Source organism: Notolabrus celidotus, chromosome 20 (assembly GCF_009762535.1).
Source record: "Notolabrus celidotus isolate fNotCel1 chromosome 20, fNotCel1.pri, whole genome shotgun sequence".
Lineage (NCBI taxonomy): Eukaryota > Metazoa > Chordata > Actinopteri > Labriformes > Labridae > Notolabrus > Notolabrus celidotus.
The window spans coordinates 11030198-11051369 of record NC_048291.1 but is presented as its reverse complement, the minus strand read 5'-3'; the positions used below and the strand labels follow the sequence as shown (position 1 = coordinate 11051369).

At 42.2% G+C, this 21172-nt stretch overlaps 1 protein-coding gene across 1 annotated transcript; it reads left to right on the top strand.

The window, feature by feature from the left end:
• Positions 1-1675: 1675 nt before the first annotated feature.
• On the top strand, positions 1676-19404 carry srebf1 (sterol regulatory element binding transcription factor 1). Its single transcript, XM_034710965.1, is given in 22 exon segments — positions 1676-2049; positions 7164-7277; positions 7280-7405; positions 7408-7740; positions 9877-10052; positions 10168-10305; positions 10536-10754; positions 10868-10982; positions 11225-11382; positions 11579-11795; positions 11942-12126; positions 12278-12539; positions 12805-12971; positions 13177-13345; positions 13505-13613; positions 14201-14310; positions 14932-15064; positions 15189-15354; positions 15942-16160; positions 16839-16950; positions 17596-17628; positions 17631-19404. Coding segments are annotated over 22 exon segments (3552 nt in total). The 5' UTR covers positions 1676-1943; the 3' UTR covers positions 17816-19404.
• Positions 19405-21172: the final 1768 nt, after the last annotated feature.

Below are 21172 nucleotides of genomic sequence, written 5' to 3'. Positions count from 1 at the left end.
TGCCACATGACCTTCTTACCACCTGGACACTTCACATGCAATAGGCACACATAAAATGTAAACAAACAAACAAATGCCCTACATATTTTTTAAGTAGAACTTCCTCTTGCTGCTTATAGAGGATTGTGTACAGGTTTCTGAATTCGCGTAAAGTGAAAAAAATACATACAATTACATAGAAACACATCCTACCAGAAATACCAAGCACAATAACAGGTTTTTAACAATACTCCACCAGTATCAACAACTTTCCGGTGCTACTCTAGGTCACTGGCCTAGTTCCCCAACATACCTCATATGGGGCTCCCCTTTTGTTTACACGTGACAGTGTGCTGACATTATAGATTTACTTAAGCAAAGCTTAAAATAAAGTTTGTTGCTGATTTTTTTAATTATAAATGGGTGTTGTTGACTTAAAAAAAACTACTTCAAAAATATGAAAGAGTTGTGTAACTGTGCTGAGGGAATGGATATATTTTTTCTGTAAATGTCTCGAGCCAAAACAAACACTTTGCGCCATTTTTAATGTTATTTTTCCACTTATATTCCTGCAGGTTATTTCCCTACTGCCTCCACTATTCTAGATACACATGATGTAATCACTAGTCCCAGAGATGTGACGTCAGATCACCCCACTCGGATCCCGAGCTTCCCATTGGACCATTTCACTGGTTCTACAGGAGCCGCTGCTGCGAGTCAACCTAACTTGGCTTTCACGAGTACACGCCCACTCGGCTGTCATTGGCTGTTTGGGGCAAGCCCACAATAACACATGCATGCTGTTTCTCTAAAAACAGTTTGGAGACTTATCTGACTGATATTAATCTGCTTTTACATGACTAACCCCACCTATTACATACTACACAAACGGAAACACATTTAAATTTGCAATGCATTTCAGTTAAATCAATTTTATTTTTATAATGATATTTTTATTTCTTACAGTCAAAGTAAATAATTTGTGATCGTTTATATATATATATATATATATATTATTATATATTATATATATATATATATATTATGCAAATCGAGTAAATAAAGACAAAAAATATATCAATTATAAAGAAATTGGAATTCAGAGTTTGAAAATAAATAAGTCAAAAATCTAATAATAATAGCAATGAAAGAATTTTAAATAAAGGGGATAAGAGCAAAAAAAAATGGGTAGTCTAATTTCACAGTTAAAATTAAAGAGAAAAGAAACAACAAGAACACCAACAATACAATACAAAACAAAAGAAATATGGAAAACAGAAACAACTACATATACCCCCCACCCCAACACTTGTTTTGGGTGGTTCTCATTGCACACATTTCATACACATTTCTGTTGTTGTCAAAAAGTACAATATAATTGACAGAGCAGTATGATACAAAATAACATAATGTTCAGGTCCAGGATCCAGAAATAAAAGCATGATCCAACATCATCCTCAATTTTTAGTCACATTTCACTTCAGGTATTTTGAAGCGATTTCTCTGTTTATTGAGTTAACAAAAAATAAATGTCAATGTATGCTTATCATTTTCATAAACATTGCATATTCCCCACAGAGTTTCACCTCTTCAGCCAAATAATCAAAACAACTCTGATGTACACTGCGACGTGGGAATCCAATGCAAAGACTCTGGTTGGCTGCAGCGCCTGTCAGTCATTGAGTTTGCTCGGAGGATTCGTTGTAAGCATGTTTGTACCACACTGAGCTCCAGTGTTTGGCTTGGCTTGACAAGTTTCTCCGGACGACCATGGGGGTAGGAGTGTGTTGCTAGTTGACACATCAGTACGAAGTTGCAGCCTACTTTGCGTGTGTTTCTACTACACTTGGGATCTGACATTTTTTGTGCAGATGTAGGGATGCGAGACTTTTGAGATTCTCTCTCCTGAGCGCGATTAAACACCCATTCAAGTCTTAACATTGGAGAGCCACACAACAGGAAAGATGAACAGTCTGTCTTTTGACGATCCTTCGCTGGATAATCTGGATCCAACGTTGTCGCTGAATGATCCCAGCGAAATTGACACAGCTCTCTTAAGCGACATTGACGGTAAGAGACCTTTACAAGTAACAGAGGCTGCTTGCTAATCCAGTCCCATAACTGTGCTCCTGACCTAAGCAAGCCATGTGTGTATACCCTAGTCGCCTGTAGTTATCTTTCCCACTGTGTCACACTCTCTCAATCATTGTTTACATCAATATAAAGCATTAATAGTGCCCAGCTTCAGGAGCAAGCTTGCATCAGCTATCATCAGCCAAACTAGCTTAGCTGTTCTTTGGTATTGGACTTTTGCTGAGGTGGAAATAAGTAATCTTATTAGGGTTTTCAAGTTTTTTTGTGCACCATTGGACCCGGCTTTCATTATCGTACTGCACTGTAACACAAACCTATTACTAGAGCTGTTAAATTAAGCTAATGGTGAGGCTAAACGTGCTGCTGGATGGTCGTGAGCGCGCCCCGCCCCAGCCTGCTCAACACAGAGAGGTTACTGCCGTTCATTCCTCCTTGTTGGGTTCACAGTGCCTCAGGTGACCGAATTCACACAATTTATTTATAACATTTATTTCCAGGAAATAAAACAATCAATTTCCATTTTCATCTTTTTTCCCCAATGTATTTTTTATAACTATTTTTTGATTAGCATCCCTGATTGTGTTATCCTTTTTTTTAATGAAAGCACTAATATACATCTATCAGCCATAACATTGACCAACCAATGCAACCATATACAACCCTTCAGCATAAATTCTGCTTTTACTAGCACTACAGCAGGGGCGTCAAGCTCATTTCAATTCAGGGGCCACATACTAGGCAAGGCAAGGCAAGTTTATTTATGAAGCACCATTCATTCAAAGAGCTTTACAGAGTTAAAAACAAAAACCAGAACAGTAACAATCAACAAAAACATACAGCAAACACTTCAAACATTAACATTTTATATGTGTCCAGTTATGTTTGATCCACTCTCTCTCTCTCTGTACTTATGTAACTTAACGTACATAGTAAATAGTGTTGGGTCTTATTATTTATAAATAAGGAGGGATTATTCTAAATAATCACCCCCCTTCGCTGCTCTGAAGTCCGTAACTTGCAGAGTCTTACTGTCCCGCAGGAAACAGAATCACAACTGATCTTGTCTTAACCGTAATGAACCTTTAATTATTTGATTCATCTCAGAACTTCTTCCCAAGGATTAAGACTCACACATTGAATCTTTTCTGTGTCAAGTCGCAGCCCGAGGCTGGCTCAGACCTCTTGACACCCTCGTAGGGTGCCCGTATGCCCAACATTTAATTGTAGATCCAATATCAGGTATACTAGTGGTGGGTGTATTGATTCTGTGGTATCGATATATCATTTCTCACACACTACTCATTTGAGTATCGATTACTCTAATGAAATTTCGATACTAATTAATAAATGCAAAATAAAAGCGCATGTTTCACTTCTGATTCTTTAAAGGTAACTTACTCCAGAATATATAAATATAGGATGTTAATTATTTATGTATTTTTCTTAATTTATTTAATTGTTTAAAAAAAGGCCACCAAAGGATTTGCATATTAAAGTTGTTAAATTAACAGCATATGTTATGTTAATTATTATTTTGAAATCACTGAAAGTATCCGTATCGGGTATGGAATATCAAATAAATTGCCAAAAAAGTATTCGGTATCGCATCCATTCACAAAAATGTGGTATCGCCCAGCACTACCACATACAGTCCATGTTGATCTGAAGTGGGCTGGACCAGTAAAATCATAACATAATAACCTATAAATAATGAAAACTCCAAATGTTTCCCTTTTGTTTAGCACAAAAAGTACATTCTGAAAATGTTCACATTTAATGATCTATCTTGCTACAAAAACAACTGTTGTGTTTTTTGCCATGATGAGTCTCATAGGGGGCCGAATATTTTACTCTTTAAGCCCTGAAACCTGCTGCAAACACACCAAACACATAGGTTACCCATTCACCCGACACAGTGTGTAATTTTAACATCAAAAGAATAGATAGATTATGATAATGAAGAAGGTTTGACTATTCTGGACCCCTCAGCTCCAGCATGAACAGTTTGCTTGCTGGACAGTGTTGTATGCAGAGGTGTAGTGCTAGTGTTAGTAGTTAGTGGATCATCTTATAGTGCTCTTAAAAGTCTTAATGAATCTCAACTGTATTATGCAAACAGTTAGTAATCTATTTTCTCACTTTGAAAAAAAAAAAAGTCCCGGAGCACCGTTCAGGTACACTCCATCAGCACTATGATTTTATACGACCCCAAGAGGACAAATCTGAAATAGTAGTTACTTTTATTGGAAAACGGAAGTAGATGTCTTCTCTGTAATTTTTTCACATTGCAAAGTCGTTCCGCGGGCCAGATTGGAACCTCTGGTGGGCCGGTTTTGGCCCGCGGGCCGCATGTTGACACCCCTGATCTACAGGTTCAGCTTTTGTTGACATGGTGAGACAGGTGCTAATTTTTATTATCGAAATCAGTGTGGGCGGAAGTACAATACAATTTTCACCTGTTTGATAATTTCAACAAAAAAACGGAAAATTTGGAAGCTTCCTGAAAGTAGAATTTATGATAGAGCTGTTGTATTGAGTTGCACTAGGTTTCCCAGGTGATCATAATGCTGAAGCTGACAGGTGTATGTAAGTACTGGGTTAGCAACTTCCCCTTTTCGTCACGATCACACCAGTCCTTTAAGGATGTAAAGAAAAAATCCTCCCACCTCTTGATTCAGAGAGGAGAGAGAGGCCCAGGTTATACACATTATGTAAAAGAAAATATCAAACAAGGAGTAAAGAATAACAAAAACAACTTAGGCATTTATTCCAGGTCTATTTTACAAACTATCTTGTTAAAATAGTGGAAATATGAAAATCAGTCTATGATATACATGATGCCTATTGTGGGCTCAGATCCCAGCATTGTCTTTGCAGTGTAACCTTTATATCAATGACACGTGTCTACCCCTGATCAATGTGTTTTTAGATTAAACATGCAGACCTAAAAAGAAAGTTAGAGTTTTGTAGGGATATCTTTCTTAATTGTTGGAGATAATGGCCTTAGATATATGGGTCACCATCTGTGCTGATATACAGTATTTTTGTATTTTCCTGGCCTATAATCTGCCAGAACTGCTGTATTTTCCTGTGAGACTGAGGGAAACATTTAATCTGACATATTAGAGGTTCAATAATTTTCCTTATATATTTAAGTTACATCCAATCTCCGTTTTAATATTAGTCAAGGTGTATTTGTGGCAGAATTAATGTAGGTGGTATTGAATATTCCCGTACCACCTTCCAAAATGTGACCGACAGTAACCCTGGGTGTTGCTGCTCGATGGTAACCTCGTGCGCAGCAGCAGCAGCAACAGACAGGCTCCCTCTCTTTCGTGTCTTCGGCTGAGCGGCATAGCAAGTCTCCTGAGGCACGCTCTGATTGGTCCAAAGCGATCACCTCATACAAAACACTGATTACAAACCTAGGCTGCTGCGATGCAGACCACAACGTGCCTTGAAATTTCAGTGTTCTTACACCACTTTTCCTCGTGAAATCAAAAGAAAGGACTGCAAAATTGTCTTTTTTGATGTGGATTCCTCATCTTCTGAACTGAATGATGCAGTTTAAGAGAGTGGAGCATGTTGCTGTCGACGTTTTTTGTGAACATCATATGTCTCATATTTATTTAAAATATTGCATGATATGCATGATAGCCAATTACCTTATTAATTAGGAACATGTCAATTAGTTATAAGTTGCATATTCAAGCCAGTTAAGCGTTTTTCACATGTTGGTCAGAGTTCACTACACCAGTTTTCCCCCTTCTCCCCCTACTTATCCCACAGCTCCAGGAATTCTATAATATTCAGGGGGAACAACTTTAAATGTAGTGTACAGTATGTTTACCTGTTGTGTGTTTGTACTGGTAATTTTTGCATAAAAAGTAATGTGAATATATTTTGAATCAAGATCAAATTCTTATTTAATCTTGCTTCTAATCCGTGTTGTATTTTGAGCTATGAGGTGTGAGAAAAAATATGATAAAATCAAAAACTGTCTCAATTTTTGTAATTATGTTAGGCTGCCCGACTTTGTTTTTCACGATTACTGTTTGGTGATAACTTTAAATAAATACATAAATTATTTATATATATGTATATATATATATATAGTATATATATATATTTTAAAACGTATGCTTATATTTCTCATTTTTGCTGATGTTGAGGTGAAACAGTTAATTCCTTAAAAAATGCTCTCTAATATTTTTGGTACCTTCCTCAACTCACTTTATTTATAGCACCTTTCATACATACAAACATGCAGCCCAAAGAGCTTCACAAAAGAACAGAGTTAGAAAACCACAGCAATGTTAAGATTATAAAAGGCATGCTTTTGAATAAAATACTTACAAATAAATGAAATCAATACAGTAAAGTTAATTGAAAAAAAAGTAGAAGTAGAAATAAAAGTTAAAAATAAGGTAGAGGTAAAAATATCAGATAAATAAAATAAATAATTAAATAAGATAAATAAATGTTACAGCAATGACTATAATGATATGGAAGTCCAGGACTGAAATAAATGACGCCAATTTAAAAAACAGATTCAAAAGATAAGTCTTAAGTTTACTTTTAAACACCCAGAGAGCTTGATGTCCAGAGGCAGAGAGTTCCACAGTTTAGCTGCATAAAAAAAGAAAGCTCTCTGGCTGGTGCCTGTGTGAGACATACAACGAACATTGAAAAGGGAAGCATTTGAGGACCTCAGTAAACGAGCTGGAACATAACATCCTCCTATACTTAAGCATTTTATTTTCTCAGTGGTTGTACTGTGTACTGTTATGACTTGTATGTGCTTCCCATGCTCTTTTATATCAGAGACGCTATCCAGTGGGTTTGAAGCGTGGCTAACTTGCAATAAAAATTGCTATGCAGACTACCATATCGCTGGTTTCATGAATAAATAAGCCGAGCTGAAATCAGAGTTTCTTCACTTTAAAGCAGCGGGATGATCCAGAAATATTTTGATCTTCAGACAGAACCGCTGCTTTAAAGATTCTTGCAGCAGAGTTATCTTGTCAGAGTTCTATATTTTTGGTCTTAGAAGCAGCACTGATGGTTGTTCTGATTTCCTTTCTTCTCAGACATGCTACAGCTCATCAGCAACCAGGACATGGAGTTTGGAGGGCTGTTTGATAACCCTCCATACACAGCACCACCTCCTACCCAAGAGCTTCCTGGTCTGACCCAGCCCATCACCCCTTCTCCCCTCCAGCCACCACAACCACACCTCCATCATCTTCTTCCATCCTGAGCAGTAGCCCCCACCTGGATGCACTACTCGGTCCTCCCATCACACGTAGTTCCTCCACCCCAGATAAGACCTTCAGCCTCCCACATTTCAGCAGTCCCCCCTGGCACAGGTGCCCAACACCACCCTGAAGCAGCAGCAGCAGCCACCTTCGCCGCAGCAGGCTTCAACCCTGAGGCTGCCCAATGTGGAGCAGCCCCAACCCACTCTCACTCTGGCTGCCCCAGCCCAGGCAGCTTCACCTCTCAGCTCATCAGGACCGAACCTAGTTTTCAGCTCCACGCCGCAGGCCCTCTTTACCTCGGCAGCACCGCAAACTCCTCCCCAGACACAGACTCAGCCACAGCTTCAGGTCCAGGTTCAGCCCCAACAGGCCAGGAGCAACTTCAGCAGTCAGAACGGCTTCACAGGTAAGAACTAGGTGGGGATGGAGTTGGATTTTGTGCATCTCGTTGACATTTTGTAAATCTAGACAGGACACAGGTTCTTAAAAATCAGACGAAAGGGTGTTATATCTGCATTTCTTTCGTCAGATCAATGTAATGTCCTTTAGTTATCCTTGTCTGATTTCTCCCCACATTTTTAAGATAACCTTCACTCGCATGTTCTTGCAGATATAGCTTTGTACTGACCATAGTGATGATTTTGTGATGTATTGTCTTCAAGTTTAAATCAAAGTGGCATTAAGATATCTGTAGAAGCCATATAACATATACTCACTTGCTCAACTAGCTAAAAATGTCTGCAAAAGGAGCATCCTTGCAGCAACTTTTAAGCTAATGTCAGTTTTATATTTTAGGTTGTATAAGTTACTTCATCATTTTTCCTGCCAACATTACCATAACAACACTAAACAGTGCACGAGCAGGAAGACACATATTTTTTTTCTCCATTTAAAGCAAAGAAATCAAGTTCAAAATTGGGTAGAGAGCATGTCTTTATTGTTGTCACTTATGTAATATAGGCAACCACTTTTTGTTTTAATTTTTCACGTAATGTTGACACCCTTAAGTTGTTACAGCTGACTCTGAGTAAAACAAAATGCTTCACTCATTCAAAGTAGATTTCAACATTAGGGACAACGTAATCTTTCACTAATAAAACCTCTGTGCTGTGGAAGAACGGTGGTCCTCCATGTGCGTTGCGTTTACCAGAGCTTACACACTCAATCATTCAACCTCAGCTGATCTCATATCCAAGTCCTAATCTGATAGACTTTGCTCAGCTGTGTGGTAGTCTGAGTGGAAAATTCTCATTGCGTATGCACAGAAGCTAATATATGTTCAAAGTACAAATTGCACCATATACATGTATGTGTCATTTTACAGGCAGACAGTAGTACGTTTAACACCAACCTCTGCATTGTCTTCAGTGCATAAATATTTATGACTTCTTGAACAAACCCGGATGTCGGCAGGTCATCGCTGCAGAGCCGATAAGAAACATAAGGTGACACACTGAATATTGCTATCACTTCCTAACACTGAGACAGTCTGCGTTTCACCTAATGGCCTACAAACTTATAGATAACGTCTTGCACGGTGACCAGTGTAGCAGAAGAAGGTCACGCCTCCAGAGATTCACAGACACCGGATAGAAATATGAGTACTTTTCCCCTCCATGAGCCAATGCCATGAGTCTTAAAACCAATCCAGGCGCTGTATAAATGCTGGTGTTGACATTCTAACCTTAACAATATGTTTTTTTATGTAACTGTTGTTACCAGTATTATGCTGTTTGTTCATTATTTTTAAAGCTGATGTTGGCAAGTTTAATTAACTGACACACAGTTGATTTTTGAAATGTTCAACCCAAAAAGAAATTCTATTAGCAAATAAAAAAACAATAAATTTAGCGCTCTCCAGAAATAAGGTGAAGATGCTCTTGCATTTGATTCTTGCTCACTGGACTAAAGCCTGATTTATACGTCTGCGTTGAATCGACAGCATAGCCTAAGCCGGAGGTCCGCGTAGCTCCCGTACCTACGCAGAGGCCTCCAAAATGTAGCGACATGTCTAATCGAGGCGGACCGCAAGCCCTGTGATTGGCCCGCTCCACAGCATTGTAATTCCCGCATTTACAGCACTTCTGGGAACCCTGCTAATAGGCTCACATCGGCCGTGTATTTCATCTCCTCCTCTCTATTCTTCATGTAATCATGTCTGCATGATAAACAGCAACATGTATATCAGCTGCAGATTAACATTACACACTCTGAATCACTGTGAAAAAGGAAACAGAGATCGTAGCGGGGCCGGAAACAGGCGACCCTACTATCAGAGAGATCACACTGACATCAAGCGCTTCGGCGGAATATTGCTGAGTGACAAGGACACATAGACGCACAAGTATGTGGTGCTCACGTCCACGTCAACCCCTGCTGCGTAGGGGCGACGCAGAAGTATAAACCAGGCTTTAAGGTTAACATTTTCTTGTGCAATTGCAAGACAGAAGGTAATCGGTTGGGTTATAGTCGTGGATATTTTGACTGAATTCAGCTGTTAAATCTTTTTTTTTTCACTCTTTTTTTGTTTTTTTTTCTCCAGCTGTCACCCCCAACACCGTGAGCCAACCTGTTGTCAGCTTATCATCCTCACCACCAAGTATTCAGCCAGTAACCATCCAGGCCCAGATCCAGGGGCTGACCACCACCTCCCCTCTCCTGCCCACGACAATGAGCACGCCAGTTCAAGCCATCGCACCCCACGTGCAACAAGTACCTGTAAGTTTGTTAAACCGACACCAGACTACAAAAAAAAAAAAACATCCAGTGCATGCTGAGTTTGTGTTTACAGTATATCTTTACCACATGTTTGTTCTCGTGTGTGTTTTCACAGGTGTTGCTGCAGCCCCAGTTCATCAAGGCGGAGTCTCTGCTGTTGACAACTCTGAAGCATGACCCCTGCATTGTGACGACGATGGCCTCTCCTACATCCCTGGCCTCTACTACAACAGCACAGAGCACTTCATTGCAGGTCAGCACATCACATGCAACACACACTGAGCACTCAAAAAAAACATTGATTGTTTATTTAACCTTGCATATAATTAGCCCGACAAGTCAGATTCTTATGTGAGGAATTTTGGATGTTTTTTATGTCTTGATGAAGATTGTTTTTCCCACATTATTCTGCTTCTAAGAGCGACTATCATTAAACGGTCTCATCTTTCTCCTCTCTCTCTGTTTTCTTCTCCTCCTCTTCAGGCTTTTATGGGCAGTGGCACCATCCTGACCACAGTACCTGTCATGGTGGATGCAGAGAAGCTCCCTATAAACCGCATCGCCATCAGCGGCAAGCCCATCGGCCAGCCGCACAAGGGAGAGAAACGCACGGCTCACAATGCCATCGAGAAGCGCTACCGCTCCTCCATTAACGACAAAATCCTCGAACTCAAGGATCTGGTGGCTGGCACTGAGGCCAAGGTTGGAAAGAGTAACTTGTAGTTATTCCAAGCTTGCGTGTTTTTGTTGCAAGATATTGCATTCGACTAGAGGATGCTAAATGCATTATTGTTTGTGTTTCCACCCTCTCTCAGCTCAACAAGTCAGCAGTTCTTAGGAAAGCTATCGACTTCATCCGCTACTTGCAGCAGTCCAACCAGAAGCTCAAGCAGGAGAACATGGCTCTGAAAATGGCAGCCCAGAAAAACAGTAAGTGCTTAAACCTCTCTCGCCTTTATTCTATTACACCTTTTCTGAGATATGTTTCAGTTCCCCGAACAAAAGTCATCCGGTTGACCTTTTTGTGATGAGGTCTATTGATAGTAAGTGTTATCATGAACTGACAGAAGTGGAAATGTTCTTGTAAAAGCCTCTAAGTAAGTGGAATTGAAGGCTGAAGATGTCTCTACCTCTGATTGACCTCTTAACTGTTCCCCTCATCTTCCCTCCAGAGTCTCTCAAAGACCTGGTTGCCATGGAGGTGGATGGGCCGGCTGATGTGAAGACAGAACTGCCCACCCCACCAGCCTCTGACGTGGGCTCCCCCTCCTCCTTCTCGCACTGTAGCAGTGACTCAGAGCCGGATAGTCCAATGGTGGAGGACACCAAGGTATGTAGCTCTCATCTCTCTGGAACTAAAGAGAGACCTTTTAGACTACATTCATGTTCATAGATACATTACGCAGGTCTAACAGATGCCAATCAATGAAAACTCATCTTTGCATCCTCTTATATTTAGCCTTCATTTCTGTCTGAACTCCACATCTGACATTAAATGTTTCTCCTCTCTCTGTCCTACTCTGTAGCCGACTGTGGGCGTTCCAGACAAATCAGCTGCAGGAGGTGGTGCTGGCGGGATGTTGGACCGATCCCGTATGGCCCTTTGCACCTTCACCTTCCTCTTCCTGTCCCTCAACCCTCTGGCTGCTCTGCTCTGCTCCTCTGGAAGTAGCTTAGCAGGGAGTGCTGCAGCTACTGCCTCCCATCCCGGAGGAAGGAACGTCCTTGGGCTGGACATCACAGGTATGGGGCGGGGTAAGCTGGTTTCTGGTGGAAGGGGAAAAAATGGAGCCACAGTTAGTTGGGATATCTGTGAAATGATTCCATGACAGTCTGTAATTTTATGCACTGAGTTCTAAGTGATGGCTCTGAAATGTGTGTTTTTGCAGCAGACTCGTGGGGCTGGATGGACTGGATGCTGCCGACTATTCTGGTGTGGCTGCTGAATGGTATCCTGGTGTCAGGGGTTCTGATACGACTGTTGGTATACGGAGAGCCAGTAACCAGACCACACTCTGGATCCTCTGTCCTGTTCTGGAGGCACCGCAAGCAGGCTGACCTGGACCTAGCAAGAGTATGTTCATAAGTCTTTTTTGAATTCCCCTCAGTAGATTAAATGTTATTATCTTTATTGAGATATTTACTGTTTAACTCCAGGTGTCTCTGTTCTCTGTTATCTTTGTTTTTGTACTCTGGCTCACCTCTTATTCATTCCTCAACACCAGGGAGATTTTGCTCAGGCCAGTCAGAACCTGTGGACCTGTTTGAAGGCTCTTGGTCGTCCGTTACCCATCTCCCAGTTGGACCTGGCCTGTGCCGCACTCTGGTCCCTGTTAAGGTTCTGCCTCCAGCGTGTGTGGGTGGGCCGCTGGCTGGCTGCCAAAGCTGGAGGACTGCGATCAGATCGCCCTCTGCAGGAGGACGCCTGCAAGAGCAGCCGTGACGCCGCCCTGGTTTACCACCGTCTGCACCAGCTGCACATGACAGGTTGGTTGGTGGAAAAAATCACATTAAATTACCTTGGTACATTTAACATTGTGAAGGGATTTTAAAATGACAGAATCTCATGTGGATTAAAGAGTTACTGAGCTGCAGTTTTTGTGCATTCAGATCCAAAAAAGATTCAAACAAAGGCTGTAAAACAATCACTTTAGTCACTTTGTGTGAGTTCTTATTTTAAGTATGTCATCATGCGCTCTGTAAAATATGTATTTCCTTATAGAAATGATAATTCTTCCCTCTTTGCACACAGGTAAGCTGAATGGCAGCCACCTGTCAGCTGTGCACATGGCTCTGAGTGCAGTGAACCTGGCAGAGTGCGCTGGCTCCTGCCTGCCCGTGGCTTCTCTAGCTGAAGTGTACGTCTCTGCAGCTCTACGGGTCAAAGCCAGCCTGCCAAGGATCCTGCATTTCACATCTGTGAGTCCGCTTGGTTTGGACAAGCATTTTTCAACTCAGTTCTTTATATTCTGAGAAACTGATGGCATAGATTGATTGTAGATGCTGGCAAATGAAGCACTTACACAAAACCTAATGACCCTGAGACTTGAAATGAACTCAAACACACTGAACCAGAACATCTAAGTAAACTAAACTCTGTTTCTCTGTTTATTCATTTTGATAGCGTGTGTTCCTGAGCAGTGCCCGCCAGGCCTGCCTGTCATCCAGCGGCAGCGTGCCTCCAGCAATGCAGTGGCTCTGTCACCCACTGGGCCACCGCTTTTTTGTGGATGGTGACTGGGCCATTCGCAGCACTCCTAAAGAAAGCATCTACAGCCAGGCTGGCAACACTGGTGAGCGCATACAGGATGTAGTAGACTCTCCATTTGTCACAGCAATGGCTGATTTAAAGCCTTTAGTCCTCTTTAAAGCATTGCTCCCTGTTGTAAAGTATACATGCACACTCAGAAAGTTGTATTTCTCATGTTTATTGTTTGTTGCTTCTCTTCCAGTCGATCCTCTGGCCCAGGTGACTCAGGCGTTCAGAGAACATCTCCTGGAGAAGGCTTTGTACTGTGTGGCCCAGCCTTGTGGAGAGAAAAGCCCCAACCAGGGCGAGGGGTAAGAAAGCAACAACAACAAAAAAAACAGATATCTTTGAAAAATGAGTAAACCTTTTGTATCTTTTATCAAAATTCCTTGGATTTAATACCCAATAGTCCAATCAGCTGGTCTTAATCTGACAACCAACTCTTATATCAGCCTCCAAGATCTCATTTTGTAAACCTCGCGCCAGCTGTTCAAAGGTTATTAAACGGTCTCCAGATGACTACTTTGTAATGATCAAGCCATATAAATGTCTTTTCCCATATTATTGAAGTTAGAAACTGCTCCGCTCATGGACAGGTTTGTTTTATAGCAGATGCTACTTTTCTGATGCTCCCGCTCGGCTTGGAGCACAATGACTCAGCTAAAAATCAAAAGTGCTGATACTCTTCTCAACTGATCATCTGATCTGTCAACTTTTAGTTGTCTATGGTCACATTTCTGTTGTGAATACTTTTAATAACTGAAAGGAAAAAAACAATCATGACATAATTAACCAAAAAAATAAAGGACAAAGATAGTGAACGGATGTCCTCGGCAGTTATCACCATTCAATGTGCATGTGGCAGCAGAATAACCATTTCATGTGTGTCTCTCCTCAGGGAGTATGCTGATGCTCTGGAGTACCTCCAGCTGCTCATCAGTGCATCAGACGCTGCAGGTGCCACATCACAGTCCTTCGCCATCGGCTCTAATATGGCTACTGTGACTGGTAAGTCGCCATGGACAGTCACTCCTGTCAAAAACAGTTTTTCTTATCTTACCTGTTCCTGCAGACTGCTAGATGCTCCTAATGTGTACACAAAATCAAAAGCAGTGAGAGAAAGTATATTTTTACACTGTTAAGATTGAGTAGCCTGATCTCCAGTTGCTCGACTTCCACCTTCTTCTCCTCGCTGATCACTGATCCAAGCAGAAGAGGTGGGCCCCGGTGAAAGGGAGGCATCCTCTTGCTTGCATCATCTATCTTCAGCGCTGTCAAATCAGTGATCACCTTGACAGGAGAGAGAGAGAGAGGATGTGGGAGGAGAGGTTGTGCAGGGACTTTAATCTGAGACTCTTCTTGGCAGAGCCTCAAGTATCAGAAGTCTGCGTGTGTGTTGCCCAGTGTTAAATGGAGGAGTTTTCCCTCATGAGGGAGTTGTCAAAATGGCTGCGTTCTCTCAGCTTGTTCTGACTCTGCCACAGGGGGCAAACAGATTGATTCAGAGGTCAAAATGCAGACAGCAGCTGTCTCTCTCTTCCTGTGCGTGTGTGCGCTGGAGTTGATGAAAGTGGGCAGTGGGGGATTCAAATCTTTGTCGAGTGTTGACTGTTTTGTTCCAACTTCCAGGCTGTGACCCCCACTCCAAGTGGTGGTCCTCAGTTGCTGTGGTGATCATCAATTGGCTCCAAGGAGATGATGCTGCAGCAGAGAGACTGTATCCCACCGTTGAGCACCTGCCCCGCAGTCTTCAGAACGCAGAGTGAGTTTGACATGCACACACTTAAAAGCCAAGCGCACGAACACTCACGCACACGCACACACACTTTTATTTCAACTACTTTAACCTGTGTCCTCTTGACTCCTCTCTCCATCGCATCCGTCAGGAGTCTTCTGCCCAAGGCGTGTCTGAACACATTCAGGGCGGTGCGAGCCCTGCTGTCCAAGCCGGAGAACTGCCAACAGAGTCTGAGCTACAGCGACAAGGCCAGCGCCCTGCTTCGAGACAGCCTCAACCTGGGACCACACTGCCACAGCTCAAGTTTAGACAAGGTACACACACACACACAGAACAGAAGCAGAAGAGAACATTAAAGTCCAAATAATTTTTATTGATCACAGGAAGGTCATGTGAAGTATTTTAGAAATCTATACACACACTGACAGATGTGCCCGGTAGAATATTGAACCACACACCTGCTTTCACAACACGAAGCCAAACACCGGAGCAGAACTCCCTCCTGTGATACAGCGGTGTCCTACCCTCTGGCGCTCAGCAGATGGTGATTCTGGTGGATAGGTAGCTCAAAGTGTTTGGCGTGTATGGCCGGAGCTGTGGTGCATTGTAGTTGCATTGCATGTGTGTCTCTGCTGAGTGCAATGTTTCTGCAGTGCAACACAGAGCTGGTTGCTGACAGTGAAACGCACACACACCATGAGGAAGGAAAAATGTCCTTCAACTTTTATCAGTGCTAGACAATTCATTTGTGTGTTATCTATCTGAAGTATTTCTGGTTAAGATAGTTAAAGTTTGCACAGATTGTCATTTGCACTCACTTGTCGCCGTCACTCCTCCATGTCGTGGTTAGTCCTTTCAGCTTGCTCCTTCCTCTGTGCTCATTTTGTGCATTCCTCTCCAGGTTGTCCAGTTGCTTTTGTGCGACCTCCTGCTAGTTATGAGGACCAATGTGTGGCGTCTTCAGCAGCAGCAAGGTGTCGGTCCTGCTGGGCCCGGTTCAGTCGGTACCAGCGGCCCAGCGGGGCTCCACCAGGCCTCGCCGCCGGAGCTCCAAGGCTTCCAGCAAGATCTCAGCTCCCTACGCAAACTGGCGCACAGCTTCAGGCCTGCAATGAGAAGAGTACGTACACAGCACAAAGTCCCTTCTTAGATGTTAATGTTTTGAGCCCAGTAGCCCTCTGCTACCTATTTTGTGGAGACTTTAAATAAAAATCGACACACTTGTACGGCTCCCACCACAAGAAGTGCCTGGAAATCCTCATAAAGCGACATTTCAATGATGAATGCTCAGGGATTAAGGAATGAGGAAAAAATACTGGCAACACTTTATGAGCTGAGCACAGCAGCCACAAATACAAATACTTCCAGTGCACATATTTGCAGGCGGGCCACGGTGCAGTTCTCTGAGGAAATTAGCTGTGAGGTGTTGCAACACATACACACAAACACACAAAAAAACACACACACAAACACACACACACACCCCTAAGGCAAATGTTTAGCAGCAATGTTCACAACGATTCAAAGTATCTGTGAGGTAGAGCTGAACACTCTGTATGACTCATCATCACTTGCACCCCGCCCTCTCTCCTCCTTCGCCCTCCCTTCTCATCTGTCTCCCCCTCCCTCCCTCTCTCTCTCTCTCCCCCTCCCTCCCTCCCTCCCTCCCTCTCTCTCTCTCTCTCTCTCTCTCTCTCTCTCCTCTCTCTCTCTCTCTCTCTCATCTCTCTCTCTCTCTCTCTCTCTCTCTCTCTCTCTCTCTCTCTCTCTCTCTTTCTCTTTCTCTTTCTCTTTCCAGTTGTTCCTTCATGAAGCTACAGCCCGGCTGATGGCGGGGGCCAGTCCCACCCGCACACATCAGCTACTGGACCGCTCACTGCGACGCAGAGCAACGCCTGGCGCCAAGACAGGTTAGTGGTGGATGTGTTGTTTTTTCACCCACCCTGCTCGAGTGCAAGAAGAAGTGGTTTAGGTTCCATGTTTTATAAGTGAATGTGTGTTATTTTATTATCCGTTTGTCCATACAGAGAAGATCAGCAAGTTCAGTGAGGCCTTGATTGATTCATGGCATTGATTTGCCTTTGAATGGGTTGATTACCATACCTCATAAATGCAGTTAATTAATTTATGACTGATAAGATGCTCTGTGTTCAGGCCTCCAGTGTTTTAGAGTGATGAGAACTCTGAAAGATGATGATCATTGTTTTTATGACTTATATCAGTGCAGTATCAGTTCTTAATGAGCAGCATTGTGAAGGAAGCAAATCAATAGATGAACTTACTCAAAATCTTGACCGTCAATGCTGTTTGACTCCAATGTTTTCTAGATTTGTGTTCTCTCACAACTTTTTAAGTAAAAGCTACACAGCTGAAAGAAGCTGAATGGCTGTAATCAGTGGCTCTAATCAGCTTCTCTCTTTTGCCCAATTGTTCACACTAAATCCCTTCAGTAATTAAACCAGACGCTGCTGAATGCTGATTGGCTGTCAGTGGCTGGCAGCTATGGAAAGCTCACCACTGTAACAAGATTGTTGTATTGCTTTTTTTTTCTGCAGAAGAGTGCGAGACGAGGCCCGGCCAGCGGGAGCAGGCGAGGCTGTGATGCTGGCGTGCCGCTACCTCCCTCCCTCCTTTCTGTCGGCTCCGGGCCAAAGGGTGGGCATGCTGGCGGACGCAGCCCGCACCCTGGAGAAGCTGGGAGACAAGAGGACCCTCCACGACTGCCAGCAGATGATCATCAAGCTGGGCAGCGGCACCACCGTCACCAACAGCTAAAGGGACTGGAGGACGGGGGGAGGGGCGGAGAACCATGCATGGACACAGTATATGGAAACATCATTGACAAACAAAAAGACACTGAAAAGAAACCCTGCAGAAAACACAACCACACAGGCTCTGGTGTTTTGGTGTGCAGCTATTGAACAGATTTATTAAACTTCTACATTTTCATATCAAATTATCAGGATCTTCTTTAAGGATCCACAACCCCACAACCCCACAACCCCACAACCCCACAAACCCCACATCAGGAGGCACTTGTAGAGTTCACACTCTTGTTGCTGTGGATTTTTACCAGATTATAAGAAGCATTTTCCCTCCTCCCATGCTGAACCCTCTCTTGAGGATGCATTGCAGTGCCACAGTTTGACCACAGAGAGGAGCCATCACAGCTCAGAGTGAATGATGTATGTGTGAGCTATGACAAAGAATACTTCCCCTGAATTTATTCAACAAACTCCTGCCTCCCCTTAATCTTCTTGACATAAATGCACCTTTTTTAAGGCGGTGAGCTCAGTCTGCTGGAGTGTCGGGCTGTTCTGATTGGCTGCAGAGGGACATGTCTCTTATTTGTGGGAGGAAGACGACCAAATTCGGACTCGGTCGCTTTCAGACCTCAAGCTTGTTCAGTGGGAAGCCGCTCCGCAGGTTTTGAATGATGTGAACGTTAATTAGAAACATGTCTTACTGATAGTCTGAGGCTCAGAGGGCCAATGCACATGCTCTGTGACTTCCATGCACTAGCCCTACGAGGCTGATTTCAATGAGATGAGTAAAAAGATAGCTTTATGAGTTAATTTTCATTCATCAGAGGTTGTTTTCCTTTCTTATTTTGCTGTGTACATATTTTAAAATGTATTTATAATCTGTATGAACGTGGATTAAGCAGTATTTTGCATAAGCAGAGTGATAAATGCTTTTTTTGTTCCCTTTAATATGTTTTGTTTGGTAGCTTCCGACCAGGCCCAAATGATGAAGTTACTTCACTACTGCCATGGCCGTACATGTCAAACGGAGAATGCATCATGTTAGTTGCATCACTCAGTCTGACTCAGTTGACCTTTTGCACTGTTGCACACATGAGCAACTATGGTACCATAAGGACTGGCAGTGTCCAAAAAAAGAAAGCGATAACTCCCACAGTGACATGAACCTTTGGCACTTTTTCCATCAAGTTAAAGGGTTGTGCAAACATTTCAAAATATTAAATGACTGTGATTGTTTCCAAAGAAGGCCTGTAGTGAAATTTCAGTGTTTCCTTTGTAGCTTCAACATAAAGAGCAATATTTGCTCTTTCAGTCATTATAGTTTAATACGCATACAGAACCACAATTCATGTTTTTTTTTAGAGGACTGTAAAAAGTAAAACAAGACTTCAGCATGTTTTTCTTCAAGGACCAGTATGTTTTTACGGTGTGTCACTAATGTGAAAGACTGAAAGTGATCAGAATGAGACGAATGAGATGTAACCATGTTTAAAGGTATTATTCATGTGTCCTTTTGATCGACACCTTTTCATCTCTTCCTTGTTCTTTACTTTCAACCTTTTATGATGTAAATATTAAAGCATTTTGTAAAGAAGGATACAGCGTTTCCTGTTGTGCTTTCCTGAGTGAGTTTAATACAACATAATGAGGGAAGAAGCCAGAGTCCCCCTCCGATCAGCTTCAAGTTATGCATTTAGGTCATGTGCGGAGATGCAAAATGGGACGAAAGTTTTGCAACATGTTCAGGGGATTTCTATTTTGGGGGGAAAATGTGGAGTAAATTGATATTTGGTGTCTTCCAAATCCAAGTTTTCAAACATTGTAAGGGGAATTTTGAGATTGAAAAGTTTACTTATCAAGTAGCTCTTCAATCTAGTTGTGCAGTTACGTTTCATTCAGATGGAAGCTTTGACATATGGCTACAAGAACAAAAACAACCCTTCTTCAAGCTTTTCTTGAACATTTTTCTTCACCGTATGTGAAAAGTTTACAACATACTGATCCAAACAGTGTTCCCAGTGTGTTGATGTCAGTGCATGGTCAGTAAAGACAACAGAGCAGGCGTTGGTCGTAGCAGCATTGAAAGGTGCTGGTATATTTAACATTGGCGTTACAAAAACATTTCAAACAAGTGATGCTGTGTCATCGATTCCAAACAAAGAGACATGAAAATCAATAAAACGGCATGCTCCAACTTAAGACGAGTGACATTCCCAAAAAAGGTCATTATTTTTTTTTCATCAATGGATTCTTTTAATAACATTTTATAAGCAATAACATATTCCATTTATAGAAAATAAACATCTCTAGGAAATACTATACACAATTATATTAGTACATCACATCTTACATTTAAACAGCATCAAATACTTATATACACCAGTAATAATGAGCTCCATAAAAGAGAGAGTTTGGTGTGGCCTTTTTGCACTTTCTTTTATGCTCTAATACTTAAATATGTCTTCTTCTGATATGACCGGTACTTTTACTGACCCCCGCTGTGCAGGGCGTTTTTACATAGCATGGAAGAGTGAGAGAGGCTACATTTGAGTTACACAAACAGACAGGTGTGTGATGATATCTGAGCTGAATGATGCATTTTCTGCACTGTTGTGGAAGGTGAAATATTCATACATAATGTAAATGTCGAACAGTAATATTTCTGAACTGTACATAGATATGAGGTGAGATGACCTGACTCCTCCCTCGGAGTCCTGATCTGCGACCTGTCCAGTGACGATGGCGGCGTACTGTACATACTGAATGTGCACACTGTTGAGATGCAGTAACACTCTTGAACAGAGTTATATTTTTTTCTCCTTACTCTTTTTTGATTTCAGAATAACACAAAGCCGGACACATACCAAGGGTGACGCAATGATGTCATATAGTCATAAAGCACATCAAAATACATCTCAGAAGATAAGAGCGTTATAGTAAAATACTGCGTCCGTTTTTTTCTTCATTATCAGAATATGTAGAACCTGTAAAGCACATCATCATGTACAGTTTCCTTTTTGTTTTAGACACAAATGCACACATTTGAGAGAGTACAATCCAGTGGTTGGCTGCTGCTTTTTTGATGCATGACATCTTGAATTGGAGATGACCTTTATCCCTTGCATACACACATTTGCGCAGACACCTGATGACGTGGCCGGGGGAATGATGAGTTCTATGACACACGCACACACATCCGCGGGCACACACACACACACCTCTTGGACCACAGACAAGGTGGCCAGAGGGATGCTGCTGTCCAATCAGTGTCCGCCAGGTGTCTGAATATGATAGCAACCCATCCGAAGGCAGAACACACACACACCACACACACACACACCACACACACACACACACACACCACACA